Raw genomic sequence first — 21,383 nt, 5'->3', positions numbered from 1 at the left:
GAACTCAAATAAAAAAGCATGAATTATTACACATTGAGTTTAGTTCTTTGAGCCCAACTGTGTATCTATGAAGAGCATAATGATGTCATATTGCTTTTATTGCTGAAAATGTAATCCGAGCAGAGCAAAGGAGGAAAGAACCACCCGCAACCCAAACAAACTTAGCGAATACAAAATGAAAAGCAACATCAATTTCACTGCAGACAAACCCAGTCACACAGATTAAGCAAGCACAATACTGGTGCGTCTTATCTCTGACCACAGGAGGAGGGTAGACAGATTCTACAGGATGAAGAAATTCAGACTATGTAATAGGCAGAATCAATTGTTACCTGCCTCAATCAATGCCGCTCCACTTTCACTGTTCAGCAGCTCACAAATAATTAAAGTTATCCTGGACAAAAACCTCATCTGTAATGACTAGCTAACCGCCACCATGACAAACTTCAAAGTCAGTGATATCAATCTGAATTCAATAGTGTGGAACTGGATATAGCTGATGAATAAGTATGAATCTTACCCTGATGGTCCATGCACGTACTTCATCTGGGCCTGCAGTGAAAAAGTATTCTAGTTGGAGTGCTGCAAACCCAGCCTTAATGATCTTTGGCAAAGCGCTGAAATAAAATGAAACAAATTCACTCAACATATAACTTGATTGTGCCAGAGATCAGTATAGAGCTAAAATTATTCATTTCAAGCAGAAATGTTAAAGATATTAGTAAATGACCATTCATCTTTCATAATACACTTGAAGAGGCCTGAAAGCATGTAACTGTTTCTGAAAAAATCCTTTCTAAAATTGGTTTTAATTGTATTAGTCTGAATATATCATTTTGAATTGTTTACTATAAAAAAAAGAGAAAAATCTGATCTACTCATTCTATGACTATTTTCCTCCAATATTAATTATTTCCAGGACGTGGGTCATGAAAGCAAAATTATTTGATTGAAATCCAATGTTTAAACAATATATTAGTGTTACTCAGAAAAAATTAAGGCAACTGATTCACCCTTTCCCTCCCCCACTGAACATGACGAAAGAGTTTTGGCGATCATTCCTTCTCAAAAATATACATAACTAATACCTATGTTATAATTAAAACACTGTACAGAGATGACAGATGACAGTTAAAAACTTAATTTAAAATAAATCTTTTCACTCTGTCTCATGGTAAAGAAAGGAGAAGATTCCCTCTTTATAATGGTAATTACTCTGTCATTTATTATTCTATCAGCGCAAGCAATTAAATTACTGCAAGGAAATAGTTGATAATAAAGTGTAGGGAAAATGAATGCTAATTAACCTTTGTGTCATGTTCGCTTCCAGATACTTCTGTCTCTCCTCAGCACTCAATTCTTGCAACTTGAGTTCCAAGGCCCCACTAAAAGGAATGACCAAGGCACCTGGGTCATACTTGTCCACCCACTCTTTAATTTTTATCAACCTGTAGACAAAAAAGGGCACAACATTATCTTGTAGTGCATGCATGACTGTACCACATTCATTATTATCAAGTAGCACATACATATTCATAAGAATTGCACGGTTTTATGATGCCATCTTTTTGTGTATAGCTTTCCAAGGTCAAGGCATTAACAGGCAGCAATTGCTTCAGGTATACGCCGTGAGATTTTACTGTAATCTAGTTTTACTTTAGCACATTATCTATATGAACCATCATACAAATATTATAAAACTTTTTAAAGTACACTAAATTTGTTCAGCAGTAACACCTGTGTCCTTGAAAACCTCAATTTTATGATTTATTATTTTCCTTACTGTAAAATAAGGTAAATTTTTAAGAAGCAAAAACATTAAGTTCTGTTTATATAGGAACCACACCTAAAGTGCCAGCTAATTTTTAGAAGTTTTTGCCAAATAAATCATTTGTTCCACCCAGATATTTATAAGTCTAGTTCAGTGCCCTCTTGGACTAACAAGAGCTCACAATAGTACCTGGCTCTCAGGGAGACTTTTGCTAAATAAATAAAGACATACAGAAATACAGATTTACAAACCTAGTTGATTGTATACACACTGTTCTTACTTTTGCAGGAGCACAAATAAGAGAACTAGAGGAAATAAATTCCTTTAATCACAAAGGGTTTGGAAAGCCCAATCAGTTAGGGAATAGACACCAACTTGCCCAAAAAGATGTTACTGAGTGATTACTTTTTCTACTAGATCATGGGTATTTTGGCAAAGCAGTAGTTGGAACATAAATGAAGTAAGTGTAGTGAATACATTAACCAGATTCTGATTCTACCACTTTGCTAGCTCTTTCTTCCTGGGCAGGTTAACAAACCCTTCTGAACCTGAGCTTCCTCACCTATAAAAATGGAGATAACTGTAGTACACATTATATTGTAATGAACCTGGGAAAGTAATGCCTAGTATATAGTAAACAGCATCACTATTATGATTATTACTGTTAAGGATAACAGTAGTTACTATGGCTGATTTTCATTCTCAATCATAGATCATATATCTATGATTCTGGAATAGGGTTTACAATAGAAGTGAATATAGATTTCACAGAAACTTTTGTTAAAAATATTAATGCATACCATAGTCTTATGTAATTCTACTAGCCTTCCACATTTAGACCAAGGTTTTAATAGTTATTATGGCAAAATATTGTGGCTGGAATCCTTTAAGTAATCAATGTAAAATATCATAATAGGGAAAAAGAAACACAAAAACTAAAGCACAAATTCATCAAAACTCACCTAGCAAAGAAAATGTGAGGGGATCGGTTATTATAAAATTAAGAATATGGGGGCAGCCCCGGTGGCTCAGCCGTTTAGCGCCACCCTCAGCCCAGGGCTTGATCCTGGGGACCTGGAATCGAGTCCCATGTCGGGCTCCTGGCATGAAGCCTGCTTCTCCCTCTACCTGTGCCTCTGCCTCTCTCTCTCCCTCTCTCTCTTTCATGATTGAATAAATAAAATCTTAAAAAAAAAAACTAAGAATATGGCCTACTGAGTAGGATTTACCATAGGATAAAGGAATGGAAAATTCACATAATAATTTATACATGTTTGTTATATAAGACTAACCTATAATTTAATCATTTAATGCTATCAGCAGTTTTTGATCTTCATAATGCTTTTTTCCCTTTGGTCACATCCTAAAAGAATGGACCAATCCCTAAGAATTTATTTTGGAATAAAGTATGTGTCCTTTATTTTTTTTTTAAGGTTTTATTTATTTATTTATTTATTTATTTATTTATTTATTTATTTATTTATTTATTTATTTATTTATGAGAGACACAGAAAGAGAGGCAGAGACACCAGCAGAGGAAGGAGAAACAGGCTCCATGCAGGGAGCCTGATGTGGGACTTGATCCCAGGTCTCCGGGATCACGCCCTGAGCCAAAGGCAGATGCTCAACCGCTGAGCCATCCAGGCATCCCAGGATGTGTCCTTTAAAATAGGAAATTCAAATCAGATGTTTCCTTATCCAAAATTATGAAGGATATGTTAAGGAAAACAGGTAAAATCTGTTATTATTTTTTTCTATTTTTAAAAAGAGTTTATTTAAGTAATCTCTACACCCAATGTGGGGCTCAAACTCACAACCCTGAGATCAGGAGTTGCACGCTCCACAGACTGAGCCGGCCAGGCACCATGAACAAGGGAAAATTTAAACTGATACTTCTGCCTATAATAACCTTATGAGATTCTAAGTTACTTCACAGACTTACAACGTTCAAACAAAGCGATGTGGCTTAGTGACGTATGTTTATTACACAAGTGAGAATCAAGTGTCTGGAGATGTATGTGGAGATATATATATATATCCACATACAAAATACAGATTCATTGAAAATGAAAATAAAACAAGCCGAGGTAAAAGGAGAATATAAAAATATCACACATATTTTGTATCACAAATATGGTCAACATAACTAATAAAACAGAACTGTTAAGAAACAACAAGATAAGAAATAATTACTTTGGCTAAAACATCAATTCAGAATAACAATAGTTCTACTCTGTCATTTTAACAGCCTTTCCTGCAGAGTCCTCAGAGGGATTATTTGCATTCCTCAGGTGTTCTATTGTACAATTCAGATGAATAAAGACTTACAAATCATTCCTCTACCGCCAATGTGAGACTTTGATCTGGTGAATACACCATTGTACCTTAACTATAATTGGCAAAAAACCTGACAGTGTAGAGCATCACAAGCTTAATAACAAAGGAGAATATCTCAAAGTGTTGACAGATGATCTTCATAATGCAGAAGCAGAGCTGGTACATTTTAGCAGTAAATGAGCACTGAGGTCTAAAGGTCTCTAAAGTGACTGACATCAGACCTGCTATAGCCTCACTAAAAGAAAAAGGTACCGGAGCACTCTCCGTAAAGTGAGTTAGGCTCTTTGCCTGCGAGCTTCACTTTTGTGACTTTCACTGTCATAGAAAACACAGGGAAGATGAAAAGTGAGTTAGGTTCTTTGGCTGTCGGCTTTACTTTTGTTACTTTTACTATCAAACAAAAGTGAGAAATGTCCCAAAGTGATTTTTAATTACACATTTGAAATGAACCTTGGGTAATAAAAAAAAATAGTACTCAATTTTAAGATTACAGACTGAAATACATATAATATATCTATTAGGTCTGATGGTTATAAAAGTGTGATAATGAGGCCAAGATCACAAGTTTGAACCCCATTGGGACCAGTTACCTTTTGCAGAAAAATGTCTATTCTATTGCTACAAACCATACCCCAAACTATAGTTAGTCATCTAAAAATGTGTGCTACTGGCACATGAGGAATATGGAAAATCAAATTTGATCTCAGTACCACTTAAGGGAAAAACAATTTCAAGTATATTCTGTCAAATGAATAATGATCTCCATATACAAATGTTAGCAAATGTCCAAAGAAAACTATCCAATTGTTAGAGACCAAAATAATAAAATGATAATGATGATGATATTGTCATAGAATATCACATCATATGAGGGGAGACAAAACAGTAAAGACAGTACACTCCGAAAGAGTTAAACTGTAAAGACTTTGATAATATTCATTCTGCAAATTTCTACAAACAGACTATATTACAAGGGGATCCATCTTTCTTTTGATAAGGAGCCAGAGCCACGGTGATTTCCCTAAAGTCTTATGAGTAACAAATGGAAAGAGGAACTGCCATTAGTCGTATTTTTCTCTCTGGTACTGATTCCATAGCAAGAGGACAAAGCAGGGATAATCAGTTTTAAGACTAAAAGGATGATGCTTGGAGATACACTGGCAGGTTGTGAGGTTACACTGTCTGGCAGAATGAGATCTTTAATGTTAAATTAGTATTAGATTTCCAAAAGATCACGTCTCAAATTTACCTTTGGTCTTATAATCTGACCTTTTTAGCAAGTCTCGAAATTCCAGATTCTATAATTTGATTTTTCTAAAATTCATTTACATTGTTTGTATTTATTTCCCCGGATACAGATTTTATTCTTTTTTTTAAAAGCATGTCCACACACACACACACAAAAGCATGTCCACATATTTATTTTTCCCCTAAGACCCATTTATTTGTAAGGGAGGGTGGGAGGGAGAGAAAGAATCTCAAGCATAACTCAGGGCTCACTCCCACAACCCTGAGATCACGACCTGAACCAAAATCAAGAGTGAAATGATTAAACGACTGAGCCACTCAGGTGCCCCTAATTTTATTTCTAAAAATTCTATTTGTTTTTCTTTCAAATCTATCTGCTCTTTTAAAGTAATACTTAATTCATTTAATGAATTCTTAGTCTCCCTTCCATATTTTAAGCAGATTAACTTAAAAGTTCTTTTCAGGCTGCTCTAATTATTTCTGGTTTCTTGGGTAAAACTCTGCCTTCCACCATTAATCATCCACTAGCAGCCTCTCACAACAGTTGGCTCCTGTGTATGTGCTGTGCTGTTTTGGGGGCACAAATGGGCAGCAGCAGTCAAGTTCCAAGGGAGTCTGTGGTCCCCTCTATTTAGAGATGTATCTATGGGGTAGTTTTGTGCTTGTTCTTCCAGGGAAAGACCTCTAGAGAGTTGTGGGCTCTGGATCATCTTAAGGTTTAGTATTTCTGATCTAGGTCATTGGAATTGCAAATTAAGTCCCCCTGACTCTTATAGTGGTCCTAGTCTCCAATTCCTGACAGTACAATTTTTTCCTTTGCCCAGAAGGGGTGGGAATGGGATTTTTCTAGGTTCTGATCTTGAGAAGCATAGCTTTTTCTAGGCTTTATGAGTGAGCCTCATTCCAGCACCTACAGTCTGGGGCCTCTGCCTTGACTCTTATTCCTATGCTCGCCAAGGCCTCTAGGTCATATATAAACTGGGTTTTATTCCCCTGAGGAACAGACTCTATTGATTTCACTCTGACTCTCACTGAGTTTCCTCTTTGTTTTTGGCACCTAGAAAATCCCTTACTTGCTTAAGTCTTTCTGTGTGTTCTAAAAATACCACACCATCATCAAGACCATCCTTTACTGGTTATTTTCTCTGGTGTTTCTATATATAACCAGCAAGAAGAGAGCGTCCTATACTGGCTCAGTCCACCATCTTAACTGAAAGCTCTCCATACTGGAGTTAAATCTTCCATTTTATTGTGTTCTGATACAACAGCTTTCAAACTTTTTTTGAACATTACCCAAAGGAAGAAATAGATTTATACTTGATTCAAACATATGGTGCACAGACATATTATTTTTATACACATATCCAAACTGACACAGGTTTCCGAAAACAATACTTCACCTTTATAGTGAGAAACAGGACAATCTCAATAGTGCTATTTGATATTCCACATAAAACTAAATTCTTGCAACTTAAACCCCTGAAATGAGTTCTCTCTAACATAATTTTAAGGGGCATCTCGCTGGCTCAATCAGAAGGGGGTCATGAGTTCGAGCCCCATATGGGGTGGAGAGATTACTTAAATAAACACAACTTCAAAAATAAAAAAACCCTTATACTTTAATAAGAATTTAACTTTTTTCTTCACTTCATGTCCATTTGGTCACTCAATTACCTCCTAGTTACAATAGATTCTGATTGTATTTTCTAAAATCCTTAAAGATGGCTCAACTCAAGCATAAAGCCAAGTTATATTACCACTTACAGTGTCTTTGATGAACATTAGAATTCTCTTAAATCTGTTATTCTAGTCTGTAACATCAAAATGTCTTTAAAATCTTTAAAACTGGGACACCTGGGTGGTTCAGAGGTTGAGAGTCTGCCTTTGGCTCAGGGCGTGATCCCGGAGTCCCAGGATCAAGTCCCACATCGGGTTCCCTGCATGGAGCCTGCTTCTTCCTCTGCCAGTGTCTCTGCCTCTCTCTCTGTATCTCTCATGAATAAATAAAGTCTTTTAAAAAAATCTTTAAAACTGTTACATATGATAATATTAGGTTCTTATACATAACCTACATAATTTTCTGTATGAATCAAGGTCTTAACTTTTTAAAAAAAAATCAGCAGTAACATCTTGCTTCTGACTGAATATAACTGCTGGTGAACCATGTCAATAGTCAGAAAATGATGGAATTTACACAAAGGAGGCTCTAGGTCTGGTTTATCCAGTGATTTAACATCATTCAGTCAACGTTATTATGGACTTGACCTTTACTAAGTTAGTTCCTCTCATGTTGTTCATGGTATGGATGTACCATAAATCCAGAGGGCACTGAAAAACACTGAGGTCATTTCTAGTCTCCTCCCTTGCAGGTTTACTCTCATTTCTGTCAGAATTGCTCAGAGTACCAAAGAATGTCTTTAAAATATCACATTCCTGTTTTTCCATTTTCCAAACAAAAATCACTGCAAATTAATGTCAATTTATAGTGTTCTAAAAAGAAAAGAAAAAGAAATAAGGCTATGGAAGTTAAGATTATCCTCTCATGGATGACATAAACATTAATTAATCGTTCTTTCACGAATGGCAATAAATAACACCAGAATTATTAATACTAAAATTAAAACCACAAATAATGTACACACTGAAATATAGCCTTTAAACAATATTCATTCAAGGCCAAGAAAATTAGCTCTAGAAAATCCAAAATTTCCAACTCTTAAGAATTCTTTGAATAAATGGAGCTATTAAGGAAGTTAGTGGGTGGGGGAGGAGAAAGAAGAAATAACAAAAAAAAAGTAAGCTCTAGTCTAATTGATTATTGTCTACATATCCAATCCCTATTCCAAAAAAGATCCCTATCTTTGATCTACATAATGGACTTCAAGTTTCCCTGTTCTTGTCTAATTTCATGGAGCTGTACAGGATAAGGATTATGACTTCGTTCCTCAAAGTGTGGTCAACCTCAGAATCTGCATTTTAACAAGATCCCCAAGCATTTGACAGGTATGTCAGACGTGCAGAAGCACTGAACTAAAAGGACTTTGAAAATGCGGGCCCATTAACTGAAAGCATGAAAATGTCAGCCATAACTCCGCAGTCCAGCTGATAACTGTGCACATGCGGATCACCTATCCCACCAACATGTGGGGAGTAAGAATAATAAAAAAGTTCCTGCTTACATCTTCCAGGTTAGAAACCAGAAAAAAAAGTCACTAGAATTTCAGAAAACGTAAGGAAAATGTTTGCTGTAAATCCCCTGCAATCTCAAAGAAGTTTCAGATTAACAGTAAAAATAATTCGTTTAGACAGAATTAATATATGGTCAAGAGTTTCTTACTTTATAAGGCATAATTATACTTCTCTTATTCTAATAAGCTTCAATACCCAGAAAAACATCTGTAGTAAGTTAGTTTTGGAGTGTAGATTCAAAATATAAGAAGCGATTCCTACAGAGAGAATTTTGTGAAATTTAAATTCTTATCAAGTAAAAGGGATATTACACCCAAAATAAGGACCTCACAGAACCACTGTCTGAAAAACTCCATTCATTCTGCAGTCACTATAATGAAAAGGCATTTGTATATATCCAACCGTGTGTGTGTGTGTGTGTGTGTGTGTGTGTGATGTGTGTTTATAAAAGGAAATAAAACCTAGAGAAGTGGGCATTCGTTTTACAGCAAATAAATCGGGTTTCAGACTCTCTATTTCAAGAATTAACAAGATTTCTGACTTGAGCAATAATTGGAAGGTGATGGGGAAACTGAAATGACAGGTGTTATGATAAGCAGAAAACCTTAAAAGCAAATTAGAACAATTGGGATATACTTATCCTAACACTCTGGTCTGACTGTGACTCTGAGATTTCTTACTTTTAGTGTACTTAAAGAAGGATAATATATGCAATTAATCTCTATGTGATGAACATGGAACAACTGTATGGAAATATTTTCCATATTCGGCAAAAGGCTCTGTTTAAAAAAAAATCTTTCTGTGCATAAACAGGAGGAAACAGCAGGATGAATCCTAACCAGTTTGAATAAATCTTAGTAATCCCATTCTCTAGCTGGCAACTGGTTAGAGAATGGGCATGTGAACCAGCTCTGGTCAATGGGGCCTCAGCGGAAGCCTCTTTGGGCCTTTAGAAAAAGATTCTAAAGGGTTCCTTTGGCTCTTAAACAGAGAAAAGAAGGGAGTCTCTACTGGATACTATGGATATTATCCTTGGAACTCTAGCAGTCATTCTGTGACCAAAAGAATGGAAGTGGGGGAAGATGAGAAAAACCCTTCTTCTTGATAATATCACAACCTTGAATTAAACAGGAACACTGAAGGGCGCCCAGGTGGCTCAGTCAGTTAAGCATCTGACTTACACCATGATCTCTGGGTTGCGAGACTGAGACCCACATCAGGCTCTGTGCTGAGAGGGGAGTCTGCTTGAGATTCTTGTCCACTTCTCCCTCTGCCTCTGCCCTTCCTCACTGGTGCATGGTCTCTCTCTCTCAAATAAATAAAAAAAATCTTAAAAAACAACAACAACAACCAGGAACACTGAATTAAACAACCCTAGAAGCATATACTACCTTGGGTCTTACTATTATGTATTTGGATGGCCTCTGTTATTTACAGTGAAAGCATCCTGATACTGATAATGACTGCATTTGGGGCTTATCTCCATTTAAGTATATGAGTGCAGTTCCTCTTAATTGGTCAAACTCCAAATTATTATTTAAGAAATCAGTTCCTGCAGAGCTTTTCCTGAGCTTCCACATGGAAGATGTTATTACCACACTCCACCCTATATTATAAATTGCCTATTTTCTTATCTCCTCCTACTATAATAGGTCAGGAGCTTGTTCTTCCTTCGTTCCTGGACACATCCACAGAATTCTCCTAGCATGGCACTCACACACAGTCAATGCTCAAACAGTTTCTGAATGGATAAGATGGAAAGAGCATCTCCATCTAAGTGGCTAACTGGCTCAGTGATTACAGGCAGTGACTTAAGGTTTCTTAGCTTTAATTTACTCATCTGCAAACTGATGAGTGATTTTCCACATGTTCTGGGTTCCCTAATGGAGCTCCCAATGTACTAGGAGAGGAAAGGGTGCATCCACTACTCTTGAATTTCAACCACAGCTGCACTGTTCTTACATGTTGAATTTCTGCATCAGATTTCATCAGAAGAAAAGTTCTGTTTTTAACAGTTCTAAACTTGAATGAGTAGAAGATCCTTTTCAGATGGCATTTTCACTACCATTTTATGGCATACACCAGAAACTGAACAAGTGCTAAGATCTTTCTGCTTAAGTCCTACTGCTCACCATCTTTTTTTAAAAAAGATTTTATTATTTATTTATTTATTTATTTATTCATATTTATTTATTTATTTATTTATTTATTTATTTATTTATTTATTTATTTTATGACACCGCACATGTGTGTGAGGAGGGAGAGCAGAGGGAGAGGGACAAGCAGACTCTGCTGAGCATGGAGCCTGACATGGAGCCCCATCCCCTAATCCTAAAATCATGACCTGAGCGGAAATCAGGAGTTGGAGGCTAAACTGACTGAGACACCCAGGCGCCCCCTACTGTTCACTATCTTTTAAAAGAAAAAAAAAATAACCGCAACCAAAAACTCTCTTCCCAGTTTCTGTCACTCTCTATTTCCTCACATAGACTTTTCATAGCACTTACTATGTTCCTAATGTTTATGGTCTTCCATCCAGCATTGGCAAACCCACTTACCCAGTTATTAGTGCAAGGAACTTTTTAAATATCTTGTTCACTGTGGTATTCCTAGCACCACTTATATATAATAGTTCTTGGCATAAGCAGATGTTTATTAGATGCTGGGTGGATCAATGAGAAGGAACAAATTACGTTCAGAGTTAATTCAAAGATTACGTAAATGAACATTCAGAAGTACATATGATTCTTTCAGACCCTAGTTACCTTCTCTTCTGTCAGAGTCAACCTTTAGAAATTAGTAAACTATAGTTGACTTGACCACTGGAAGTAATGCATGTTTATTAGCTAGAATGGCAAGGTGAAAAATCATACAAACAGAACATGGGGGAAGTATATTTAATTCAGGTAAGGCTACATAAAATTCACAGTATAGTGGGATTATTTTCATTCTCATGTTAAATCTGTGGCCTGAACTACTGTAATTCAAGTCTAAACCATGGAAATTATTGTGAATGCAGAAAAAAAAAAAGCTTTGTTCAAACTTTAAGATGTTCCCTGAGTCTCATGCTTCTTACTCCTTCAAGGCTACTAAGTTATGATTTATGTTCATAACGAGTGGTCCCAAGCATGGTACATTATTGATACTATAGAGCAATTTTCTCGAAAGACAGTTTCTGGACCACCTGTGAGTCTAGGACACTACAAGAAAATCTAGATTTGTGATCTCTGCAAGTGGGATTTGCACCTAACCCTTACAACATTTTGCACTCTGATGTCTGGTAGCCACTATTTTTAAATCTTTTTCTCTCTCTCTCTCTTTGCATTTCTACATTCTAGCTTTAAACATTACACATAGGACTATCCTATGAGGGCAGCCCGGGTGGCTCAGCGGTTTAGTGCCATCTCCGGCCCAGGATGTGATCCTGGAGACCTGGGATCGATCAAGTCCCACATCGGGGTCCCTGCATGGAACATGGAGCCTGCTTCTCCCCCTGCCTAAGTCTCTGCCTCCCTCTCTCTGTGTCTCTCATGAATCAATAAATAAAATCTTAAAAAAAAAAAAAGGAATATCCTGTGGTTAGCGTTGTCATGAGGTATGAAATCAGTATTTGTAGCTTGAGACTGAAATTCTGTTAGGTACAAAAAAACTTCCCAGCTACTTTACAAACCTATAAATATGAAATTACTTCTGGCCATTGGGCTCTGAGATAAAATATCTTTCATTCCACTTTTGTACAAGGAGGAAGACACCAGGTTGATGCAATCTATAATCAAAACATAAATTTATTTTTTTAAAAGATTTTATTTATTCATTAATGAGAGATACAAAGAGAGGTAGAGACACAAGCAGAGGAAAAAGCAGCCTCCATGCAGGGAGCCCAATGCAGGACTCAATCCTGGAACCCCAGGATCATGCCCTGAGCTGAAGGCAGACACTCAACTGCTGAGCCACCCAGGTGTCCCTCAAAACATAAATTTATAGGGAGAGCCACAAATCTTGATTTAACATCACAATTTTTTAGGGATGTAGATGGTATCAGAAATGAGACTTCTATATCTAGACTACTTATGAAGATGAAGAAAGTCAAACAACAACCTTTAATATCTTGGGAGAAATGGAGGAGGAGATGCTTGGAATAAGACTGAGTATTATGCATGGGGGGGGGCAAGAGAGAGCATGAATTGCAACATGTGTCACAGGGATAGTGTTCCAAAGAAACACAGTACCAGAAACATGATGAAAACGTTAATACTGAGTCTTTTTGAAAATGGCCTAAACTTATAAAGGGCTTATAAATGATAAAAAAAACTAACCTGAGATAGGAACATCCCTAACAAAAGAGGTGTACTTGTACAAGAAAATTACAAAGCATTATTAACAGAAACTAAAGGCTGAAATAAGTGGAAAGACATCTGTACTCATGGACTGAAAGACTGAATGCTGTTAAGATGCAATATTCTTGGGGCACCTGGGTGGCTAAGTAGGTTAAGCGTCTGCCTTTGGCTCAGGTCCTGGGATCGAGCCCCACATTGGGCTCCCTGTTCAGAAGGGAATCTGCTTCTCCCTCTCCATTCTGCCCATCCCCACCCACCCCCTGCTCCAGCTCTCTCTCAAATAAAATAATAAACAAAAGCTTAAAAATAAAATAACAGTTAAGGTATTATATATAAAAAATGTGAAGTTCCCCTGAGGATCCCACAGTTAACTCTTTCTTTTTGCTGTATCTCTCTCTAGACACCTTCTGCACAAATATAAATGTATATATACACACTTTCATCTTTTTTAAAGATTCTACTTATTTATTTGAGAGGCAGAGAGAGCACAAGCAGGGGGAGCTGCAAAGGAAGAGGGAGAAGTAGGCTCCTCACTGAGCAGGGAGCCCAATGTGGGGCCTGATCCCAGGACCTGAGATCATGACCTGAGCCGAAGGCAGACGTTTAACTGGCTGAGCCACCCAGGAACCCCTTACTTTTAACTTTTAAAGGAATCTCCAAATGGTTTTCATTCCTATTAACATTGCATCAAGGTTATAATTTCTGCATATCCTTGCCAACATATTTTCTTTTCTTTTCTATTTTAGTGCCCATCTTAGTGGGTGTGAGATGATTGATATTTCATTATAATTTTGATTTGCATTTCTTTAATGATTAGTGATATTGGCATCTCTTCCTATGCTTGGTGGCTATTTGTATATCTTCTTTGGAGAAATGTTTATCCAAATCCTTTGCCCATTTTTAACTGGGTTATTTGTTTTTTTTGTTGACATTGTGTCATAGTCAATTGATTTTTGACAAGAGTACCAAAATAAGTCAATGGAGGAAAAAATAGTCACCAATTGGTGCTTAGACAAGTGTACAACCAACAAAAATAAATATGAACCAAAAACCTAAACGTAAGAGTTAGAACTATAAAACTCTACGAAGAAAACATATGGACATCTTTGACCTTGGATTAGGCAATAGCTTCTCAGTGAGACATGTAAAGCACAGACAACCAAACAAAAAATGCATTAGACTTTATACAAATCTCAAGTTTTGTACATCAAAATATACTATCAAGAAAGTGAAACAACAATCCACAAAATTGAAAAAAAATTTTGGAACTCATCTGATTTGGGACTAGTAACCAGAACGTATATTTTTAAAACTCAATAATAATTTTAACTTATAACTAAGTCAGTAATAAAAGGACAGAAATCTACTTTAAAATGGGCAAAAGAGGGATCCCTGGGTGGCGCAGCGGTTTAGTGCCTGCCTTTGGCCCAGGGCGCAATCCTGGAGACCCGGGATCGAATCCCACGTCAGGCTCCCGGAGCATGGAGCCTGCTTCTCCCTCTGCCTGTGTCTCTGCCTCTCTCTCTCTCTCTCAGTGACTATCATAAATTTAAAAAATAAAAAAATAAAATAAAATGGGCAAAAGATTTGAAAAGACATATCTCCCAGAAAGATATACAAATGGCCAACAAGTATATGAAAAGTTGTTCAATATCACTAATTACTGAGAAATGCAAATCAAAACCATAGTGAGATACCAGTCCATAACCACTACGATGGTTATAATTTAAAAGATGGACAATAGCCTGGCTGACTCAGTTGGAAGAGTAAGCAACTCTTGATCTCGGGGTCATGAGTTAGAGCCCACATGGGGTGTAGAGATTACTTACATTACTTAAATAAGTAAAACTTTAAAAAGTTTAAAAAAAAGATAGACAATAGTAAGTTGTATATCCATATAATGAAATTTAAGTCAGACATAAAAAGAAATGAAGTACTGACATCTGCTCCAGCACACACGATACTTAAAACATAGTAAGGTAAAAGCCATCATACACAAAGGGCCACACCACATATTCATAATTCAATTGATTTGTAATATCCTCAGTGGACAAATTCAGATAGACATAAAATAGATTAGTGGTTGCCAGGATAAAGACAAGAGGGAATAGCTATTAATAGGCTCAGGGTTTCTTTTGGGGGTGATGAAATGTTCTGGAATTGATGATGGCACAACACTGTAAATATACTAAAACCCACTGAGTTGTGTATTTTAAAAGAGAGAATTTTGTATATGATAATTATCTAAAAAACCACCAAAGCTAAACTGAGATTTTAAGGATATAAAAATGCTAATAAAATGCAAATTATGATTCTATAATGTTTGACCTACCTGTAGAGAGATCAGGGATCAATAGAAAAAGCAGAAATTTTGGAGTAAGGCAAGTATCAACTCAAATTTCAGCTTAATTGCATACTAGCTATAAAATTCTGGAAAAGTCATTTAAGCTTCCTGAACCTCAGTTTAATCACCTATAACACAAATAACAATACTTATCCTCACAGGATGATTTTAGTATCAAAGTGCCTAGAATATTACAGACCTTCAAACTTTAGTTCCCAACCCTATTGGGAAGGTAAGCATTCTCATTCTCAATAGTTACTGTAGAGTTAAAAATACTATTAAATTAACTGTGAATAAAGAGAGTTCTTTTTAAAAATCAGGTCTGTCTTTCTAGGAAGAAATCTTGCCTTACCAACCCTCTATAGAAAGGGAGATAACTAGAAGGGAAAGAATTCAAGCATAATGATTGCAAAATATATATATTAAGTCACTCTGTGTACTAATAAGCATTATGCTAGATCTTGGGGTGCAACTTTGAAAAAGGAGGTGTATGAGGTAAGAGAAAAAACAGACAAACATGTAAATACAAAAGAGCATAATAAGTATGTTAGGAGAAGCAATGTGCCACAGGAAAAATGAGGAGGGGAGTGCACTATCTCAATAAAGGAACATTTTGGCCTCATTAAAACTAGAAATTTCAGAAAAACAGAAACCAATACATTTGTCTTTTCAATTATAAAAGTTTTTTTTCAGGTTAGTTTAGTTTTAACAGGAGAAGCAGAAAAGGAGAGGGGTTTTTATTCATGATAGAGGTAGAATTTTGTGGGGCCAACAAGTAAGAAACCCCCAAGGGAAAGATAAATATGGGTGTGTATGTCAGAATCCATTTGCACAGACCGCCTTTCCTAAATGGATCCTTCTCCTGAAGTTGTTCTTAATTCAGCCTCTGGAGGGTGCCTCCATATTCTAACAAAAGGGACCATTCCCTCATGATCCTATTTATCTAAATCCTCTGTTTACCATGTGGGATGCATGTAAATTTCATAAAGGAACAGACACAGAAGGATATAAACCCAAGGCAAATAGTCAATGTGAGAAAGAGAAAGTCCCTGTTTCTGTCTCTATGGCAAAAAGGGATTTCAGGGGCAGAGGAGAAATAAGAAGCACTATGGAAGAGATCTCTTATGCAAATTTCAACTGCGGCAAGTAAGTTCTTATTAACCTGTATTTTCAGAGGCACTAAATAGAACCATGGGTTTTGTTGTTGTTGTTGTTTTTATTCACTAGAGACACACAGAGAGAGAGGCAGAGATACAGGCAGAGGGAGAAGCAGGCTCTATGCAGGGAGCCTGATGTGGGACTCGATCCCAGGACCCCGGGATCTCATCCTGGGCCGAAGGCGGGCGCTAAACCGCTGAGTCAACCAGGGATCCTCGAACCACGTTAGATGAGAAATAAAGTGACTTTTCCCTATCAGTGGGATGCCAACTGGCTTAATAGAATATTTTTACACAAGAAAAGGAGAATCACATCTCCCAAAACTTGTAGTTGGTTTCATAGCATGTACTTTGTCCTAACAATAATAAGCAAGTTAGTTTGTTTACTAACAAAACATTGTGTTGTAGAATGAATTTTTGTAAATAAAAAAAGTTATTTTATTTCAATGAAAGGAATCCTATAATTAAAGGATTCCCATGGGCAATCTTTTTGCTAATGGAGGCAGTACAGAATATGGTTACAGAACACTGGAGCCAGAAGGAGGAGGAACCCTAACTATGTCATGGAACCCTTCTAAAGTCTCAGTTTTCTCACTTAGAAATGGAGATAGTAATAGCATCTATTTCAGAAGGATGATGTGAAGATTAAGTGAGAAAGTGCATGTAAAATGCTCAACATGGTATCTGACACAAGGTAAATATATGCTCAACATATATTTATTTGCTATTATTATTACTTATAAAATTAAAAATGACAACTTGTGTCTTTTTTAAATACTTCAATGTTCAGATCACAATCCTTAAACAGAATTGTGTTGGGTTTATCTATGTCTGGCTATTAACCAGATTTTTCTGATAAGGCAGGTCTAAGGGTTAACCACATCAAAATTTATTTAAAGGGATTTCTTTTCCTCCTTATATTGTCCTGTCTGCTATATAAAAAATGGCAAGCCTCCCACTTACTAAAATCAATGCTGAGTGATATTCCTTACAGTTTTTAAGAAGGGGAAAAAATATTTAGGGCTGCAAATACCATACAAGAAACAGATTTGAGCATACTTGGCCTTGCTCCAATTTCTGAACCAATATTACTCAGAACAGCTTCTCACTCCCTGTTCCCTGGCCATTTTGGGAGAGACAAAACTGACTGAACATTTCTTCCTTTGCTCCTATTCCCCATTCAAATGTTTCTTTCTGCCACCCCAACACACTGCCTGCTACATATATCTACTGTTTTAAAATAAATTCCCTTCAAAGAAATTGCCAAAAATGATTTTATTAATGACATATTACAATAAAATGCACATTTTAAAAAGATTTTATTTATTTATTCATGACAAGAAGAGAGGCAGAGACACAGGCAGAGGGAGAAGCAGGCTCCACACAAGGAGTCCAATGTGGGACTCGATCCTGAGACTCCAGGATCACACCCTGAGCCAAAGGCAGACGCAAAACCGCTGAGCCACCCAGGTGTCCCTAAAATGCACATTCTTAAATGGTTTCTCTTAAGATTTCTGCTCTTAGAATATATTAAAAATAATAATTATAAATGAGAATCTAAATGCTATGCAATTGACTTAAGCCTACTTTTCATTTTGTTTCCAGGGGAGATAAATCTTTTCTCTGACAGTATAACAGTATTAAAAATATCCTATGTTAGGTGTGCCTAGGTGGCTCAGTCTGTTGGGTCAGGTCATGATTTCAGCTCAGGTCATGATCTCAGGGTCGTAGGATCAAGCATCGCATTGGGCTCTCTGCTAAGCAGGGAGTCTGCTTGAGATTCTCCCTCTGTCTCTGTCCCCCTTCCTGCTCACATGCACTCTCTTTCTCAAATAAATAAATAAAACTTAAAAAATCCTATCTTTACACTGTAGTCAAGAGAATAAAAATAATATACACTTCTCGTCTATCAAATTAGTAAAGATTAAAACAACAGTAACGCTCAGTGTTGGCTGAGGTTAAGGAAATGTACTTTCTTGAATGGCTACAAGGATGTCCACTGTACTTTATTCATTAAAAAAAAAAGAGGTCGGGATCCCTGGGTGGCTCAGCGGTTTAGCACCGCCTTCAGCCCAGGGCATGATCCTGGGTCCTGGGATCGAGTCCCGCATCGGACTCCCTGTGTGGAGCCTGCTTCTCCTTCTGCCTGCCTGTGTCTCTGCCTCTCTCTGTCTCTCATGAATAAATAAATAAAATCTTAAAAAAGAGAGAGAGAGAGAGAGAGAGAGAGATCAAATAACCTCAACAGAAAACACCAGAGATCTGGATAAAATATAGTACACAGATATAATAGCACAGTATATGATAATTATAAGTATTAAAAATAGGTGGAAAAATATTTGTGGCTCATTAGACTACCTACTAACACAAGTATTTATCAAATATTGGCTATGTGCTAGCAAAGTAGTGGGTTGGTAGTAATAAATAAGACAATCATTGTCCTTGTCTTCACAGAGCTTACCAAGTCAGCCTTATGATCTTTTTTTATGTATACTGATACACATCTGATAGGAAACAAGGAACCACTGATTTTTTTTAAACTTTTTTATTCAAGAATAATTAACAAAGAACAAAGTGCACAGATCTTATATGTTCAGTTTGATGAATTTTGAAAAATTTATATATACATGTAACCACATTTCAACAAAGATAAAGAAATTTTATCTCCCTAGAAAAGTTCCCTTTATGACCCTTTCCAGTCAATCCCATTCTTACCTCACCATGCTGTTCTGTGTATTTTATTGGTGAGGTGTATGACTTCACAGTATAAATACGTCACAATTTAATGATCCATTCTCCTACTGATAGACATGTAAGTTGCTTCCAGTTTTAGGCTATTTTCAATAGGGTCGCTATTATTTTGTGTAACAAAAACATTTATAATATATGAGCATATAATTTCATTTCTTTTAGGTAAATACTAGAAGTTGGAATTATAGGATTACAGGGTGGATGTATGCTTTACTTATATGAAACTGCCAATTTTCCAAGTGGTTGTACCATTTTATCTTCCCACCAGAAATATATAACAATTCTTGTTCCACTTCTTTGTTAGTCTTTTTAAATTGCCTTTCCCTGATGACTTAAAAATGCTAAATACCTATTTTCATATTTATTCATGTATCTTCCTTTGTAAAGTTGTGTTTGAGTCTTTTGCCTATTTTTACAATTGGGTAATTGGTCATAACATTAAGGACGTAAGTCCTTGGCCAGATTAACATATAGTAAATACATTTATTTAGTCTATTCATTTTCTTAGTAATGCTTTTTGATGAAGAAAAGTTATTCACTATGATGAAGTCTAATTTTTCTTTTTTTTTAAGATTTTATTTATTTATTCATGAGAGACACAAGAGGCAGAGGGAGAAGCGGACTCTGTGCAGGGAGCCCAATGTGGGACTTGATCCCGGGACTCCAGAATCATGCCCTGGGCCCAAGGGAGGCGCTCAACCGCTGAGCCATCCAGGCGTCCCTAGTTTTTTCTTTTGTTAATGTTTTCCGCATCTTATCCAAGAGACCTTTGCCTATTCCAAGTTGTAGAGATACTCTCCTATGTTTCAATGAAGGATCATGGAATGAGAAAATGGCACAGTGATTTGTTTAAAGCAAACTAGAATGCCTTGCAGATGAAAAGAAGCAACAGTGTCAAGGCTGATAAGCTAGGAGTCTGTTACTTAATTAAAAAAATGAGGTGGTGAGGTTTTAGTTTTGGTTGATAAGCAGTGTAACTGAAAAAGATGAATAAGGGCCAGATTTCGAAGGAAAAAATGGAACTTAGTGACTAACTGTATATGTTATATGAAAGAAGGTATATAAAAATGATTTGAGGAACTTAAGCCTAAAAGATACAAAGCATGCTAGTACCACTAAAAAAGAGCAAAGTTTAAAAGTAGACTCCACTGTGGACGTATTATAGGAAAAAATTAGCAGTTCAGTTTTATACATACTAAGCTTAATAATAATAATGGAATAGTCAAGTGGAGTCTGCTTGTTGACAGTGAGTAATAATGAAACTTGAAAAGACCTAAGAGGAGAACCTAAGGCTGCTGATTTACAAATCGTTAAGAGAGAGCAGCACTTCTCAATGCAACATTCACGTACCAGCAGCATCAGCATCACCTAGGAACTTGTTGGACATGACAATTCTCAAACCCATCCCAGACCTAATGAATCAGAAACTCAGGTAGTAGGGCCAGCAATCTGTGTTTTAATAAATCCTGCAGATGATTCTGCTGCACACTAAAGTTTGAGAACCACTAACATACAGGTTAGAGTCAAAGGTATAAGCACAGGGGGAAAGTGAAAAAAGTTGAGTCACTCAGTTACTAAACCCTGGGGAAGAGCCATGGCAGACACAGAGAAAATCAGTAAAGAGATTAAGAAGTGAAAGGCTAATACACCTGTCACTCAAAAGCAAAGCAGAAGAGAATGTCATGAATTTTCTAAAGACAGTTTATTCTGGTAGGATCATAGACAAAAAGACAGAGACAGGTACACACATACTTTCATTTATTATAGACCCTGCTCCCCCAACCCCATGAGGGTCATTGCCTTGAAGAAAAAGATTATTCAGGATATATTTTCTACATTAGTTTTCCTTTAAATAAGAGAAACATGAAAACACAGTAATACAAAAATACTACTATAAAATAACATTTTATTCATTCATTCATTCATCCATTCGTTCGTTTAATAGGCTCAACACCCAGTGTGGAGCCTAATGCAGGGCTTGAACTCACGACCCTGAGATCAAGACCTGAGCTAAGATCAAGAGATAAACGCTTAACTGACTAAGCCACCCAAGCATCCCAAAACCACATTTCTTTTAAAAGGAAAGGAGAAATGACAGGCATCTTATATGCGTAATTTTATTTAATACTTACATAGCTCTTTCAAGGAGGAAGAAGAGAATAAGCTGTAGTGTAAAAGGAATGTGGGGGGATGCCTGGGTGGCTCAGTGGTTGAGCATCTGCCTTTGGCTCAGGCTGTGATCCTGGGGT

The 21,383-nt window shown here is 36.6% G+C and overlaps 1 protein-coding gene across 1 annotated transcript in view; it reads right to left on the bottom strand.

The window, feature by feature from the left end:
- Positions 1 to 21,383, bottom strand: part of OLA1 (Obg like ATPase 1) — a 165,301-nt gene that overhangs the window by 5,504 nt on the left and 138,414 nt on the right. Inside the window, exons 8-9 of the mRNA XM_055308436.1 lie at positions 1,308 to 1,448; positions 521 to 617 (exon numbers count right to left, since the gene is read on the bottom strand). Of these exons, the coding sequence (XP_055164411.1) occupies positions 521 to 617; positions 1,308 to 1,448 (238 nt within the window). The remainder of the gene's footprint in view (positions 1 to 520; positions 618 to 1,307; positions 1,449 to 21,383) is intronic.

The sequence above is a fragment of the Nyctereutes procyonoides genome, unplaced genomic scaffold (assembly GCF_905146905.1).
Source record: "Nyctereutes procyonoides isolate TBG_1078 unplaced genomic scaffold, NYPRO_anot_genome, whole genome shotgun sequence".
Lineage (NCBI taxonomy): Eukaryota > Metazoa > Chordata > Mammalia > Carnivora > Canidae > Nyctereutes > Nyctereutes procyonoides.
Note: the sequence above shows the minus strand (reverse complement) of the source record. Positions and strands in the feature narration are given on the sequence as shown.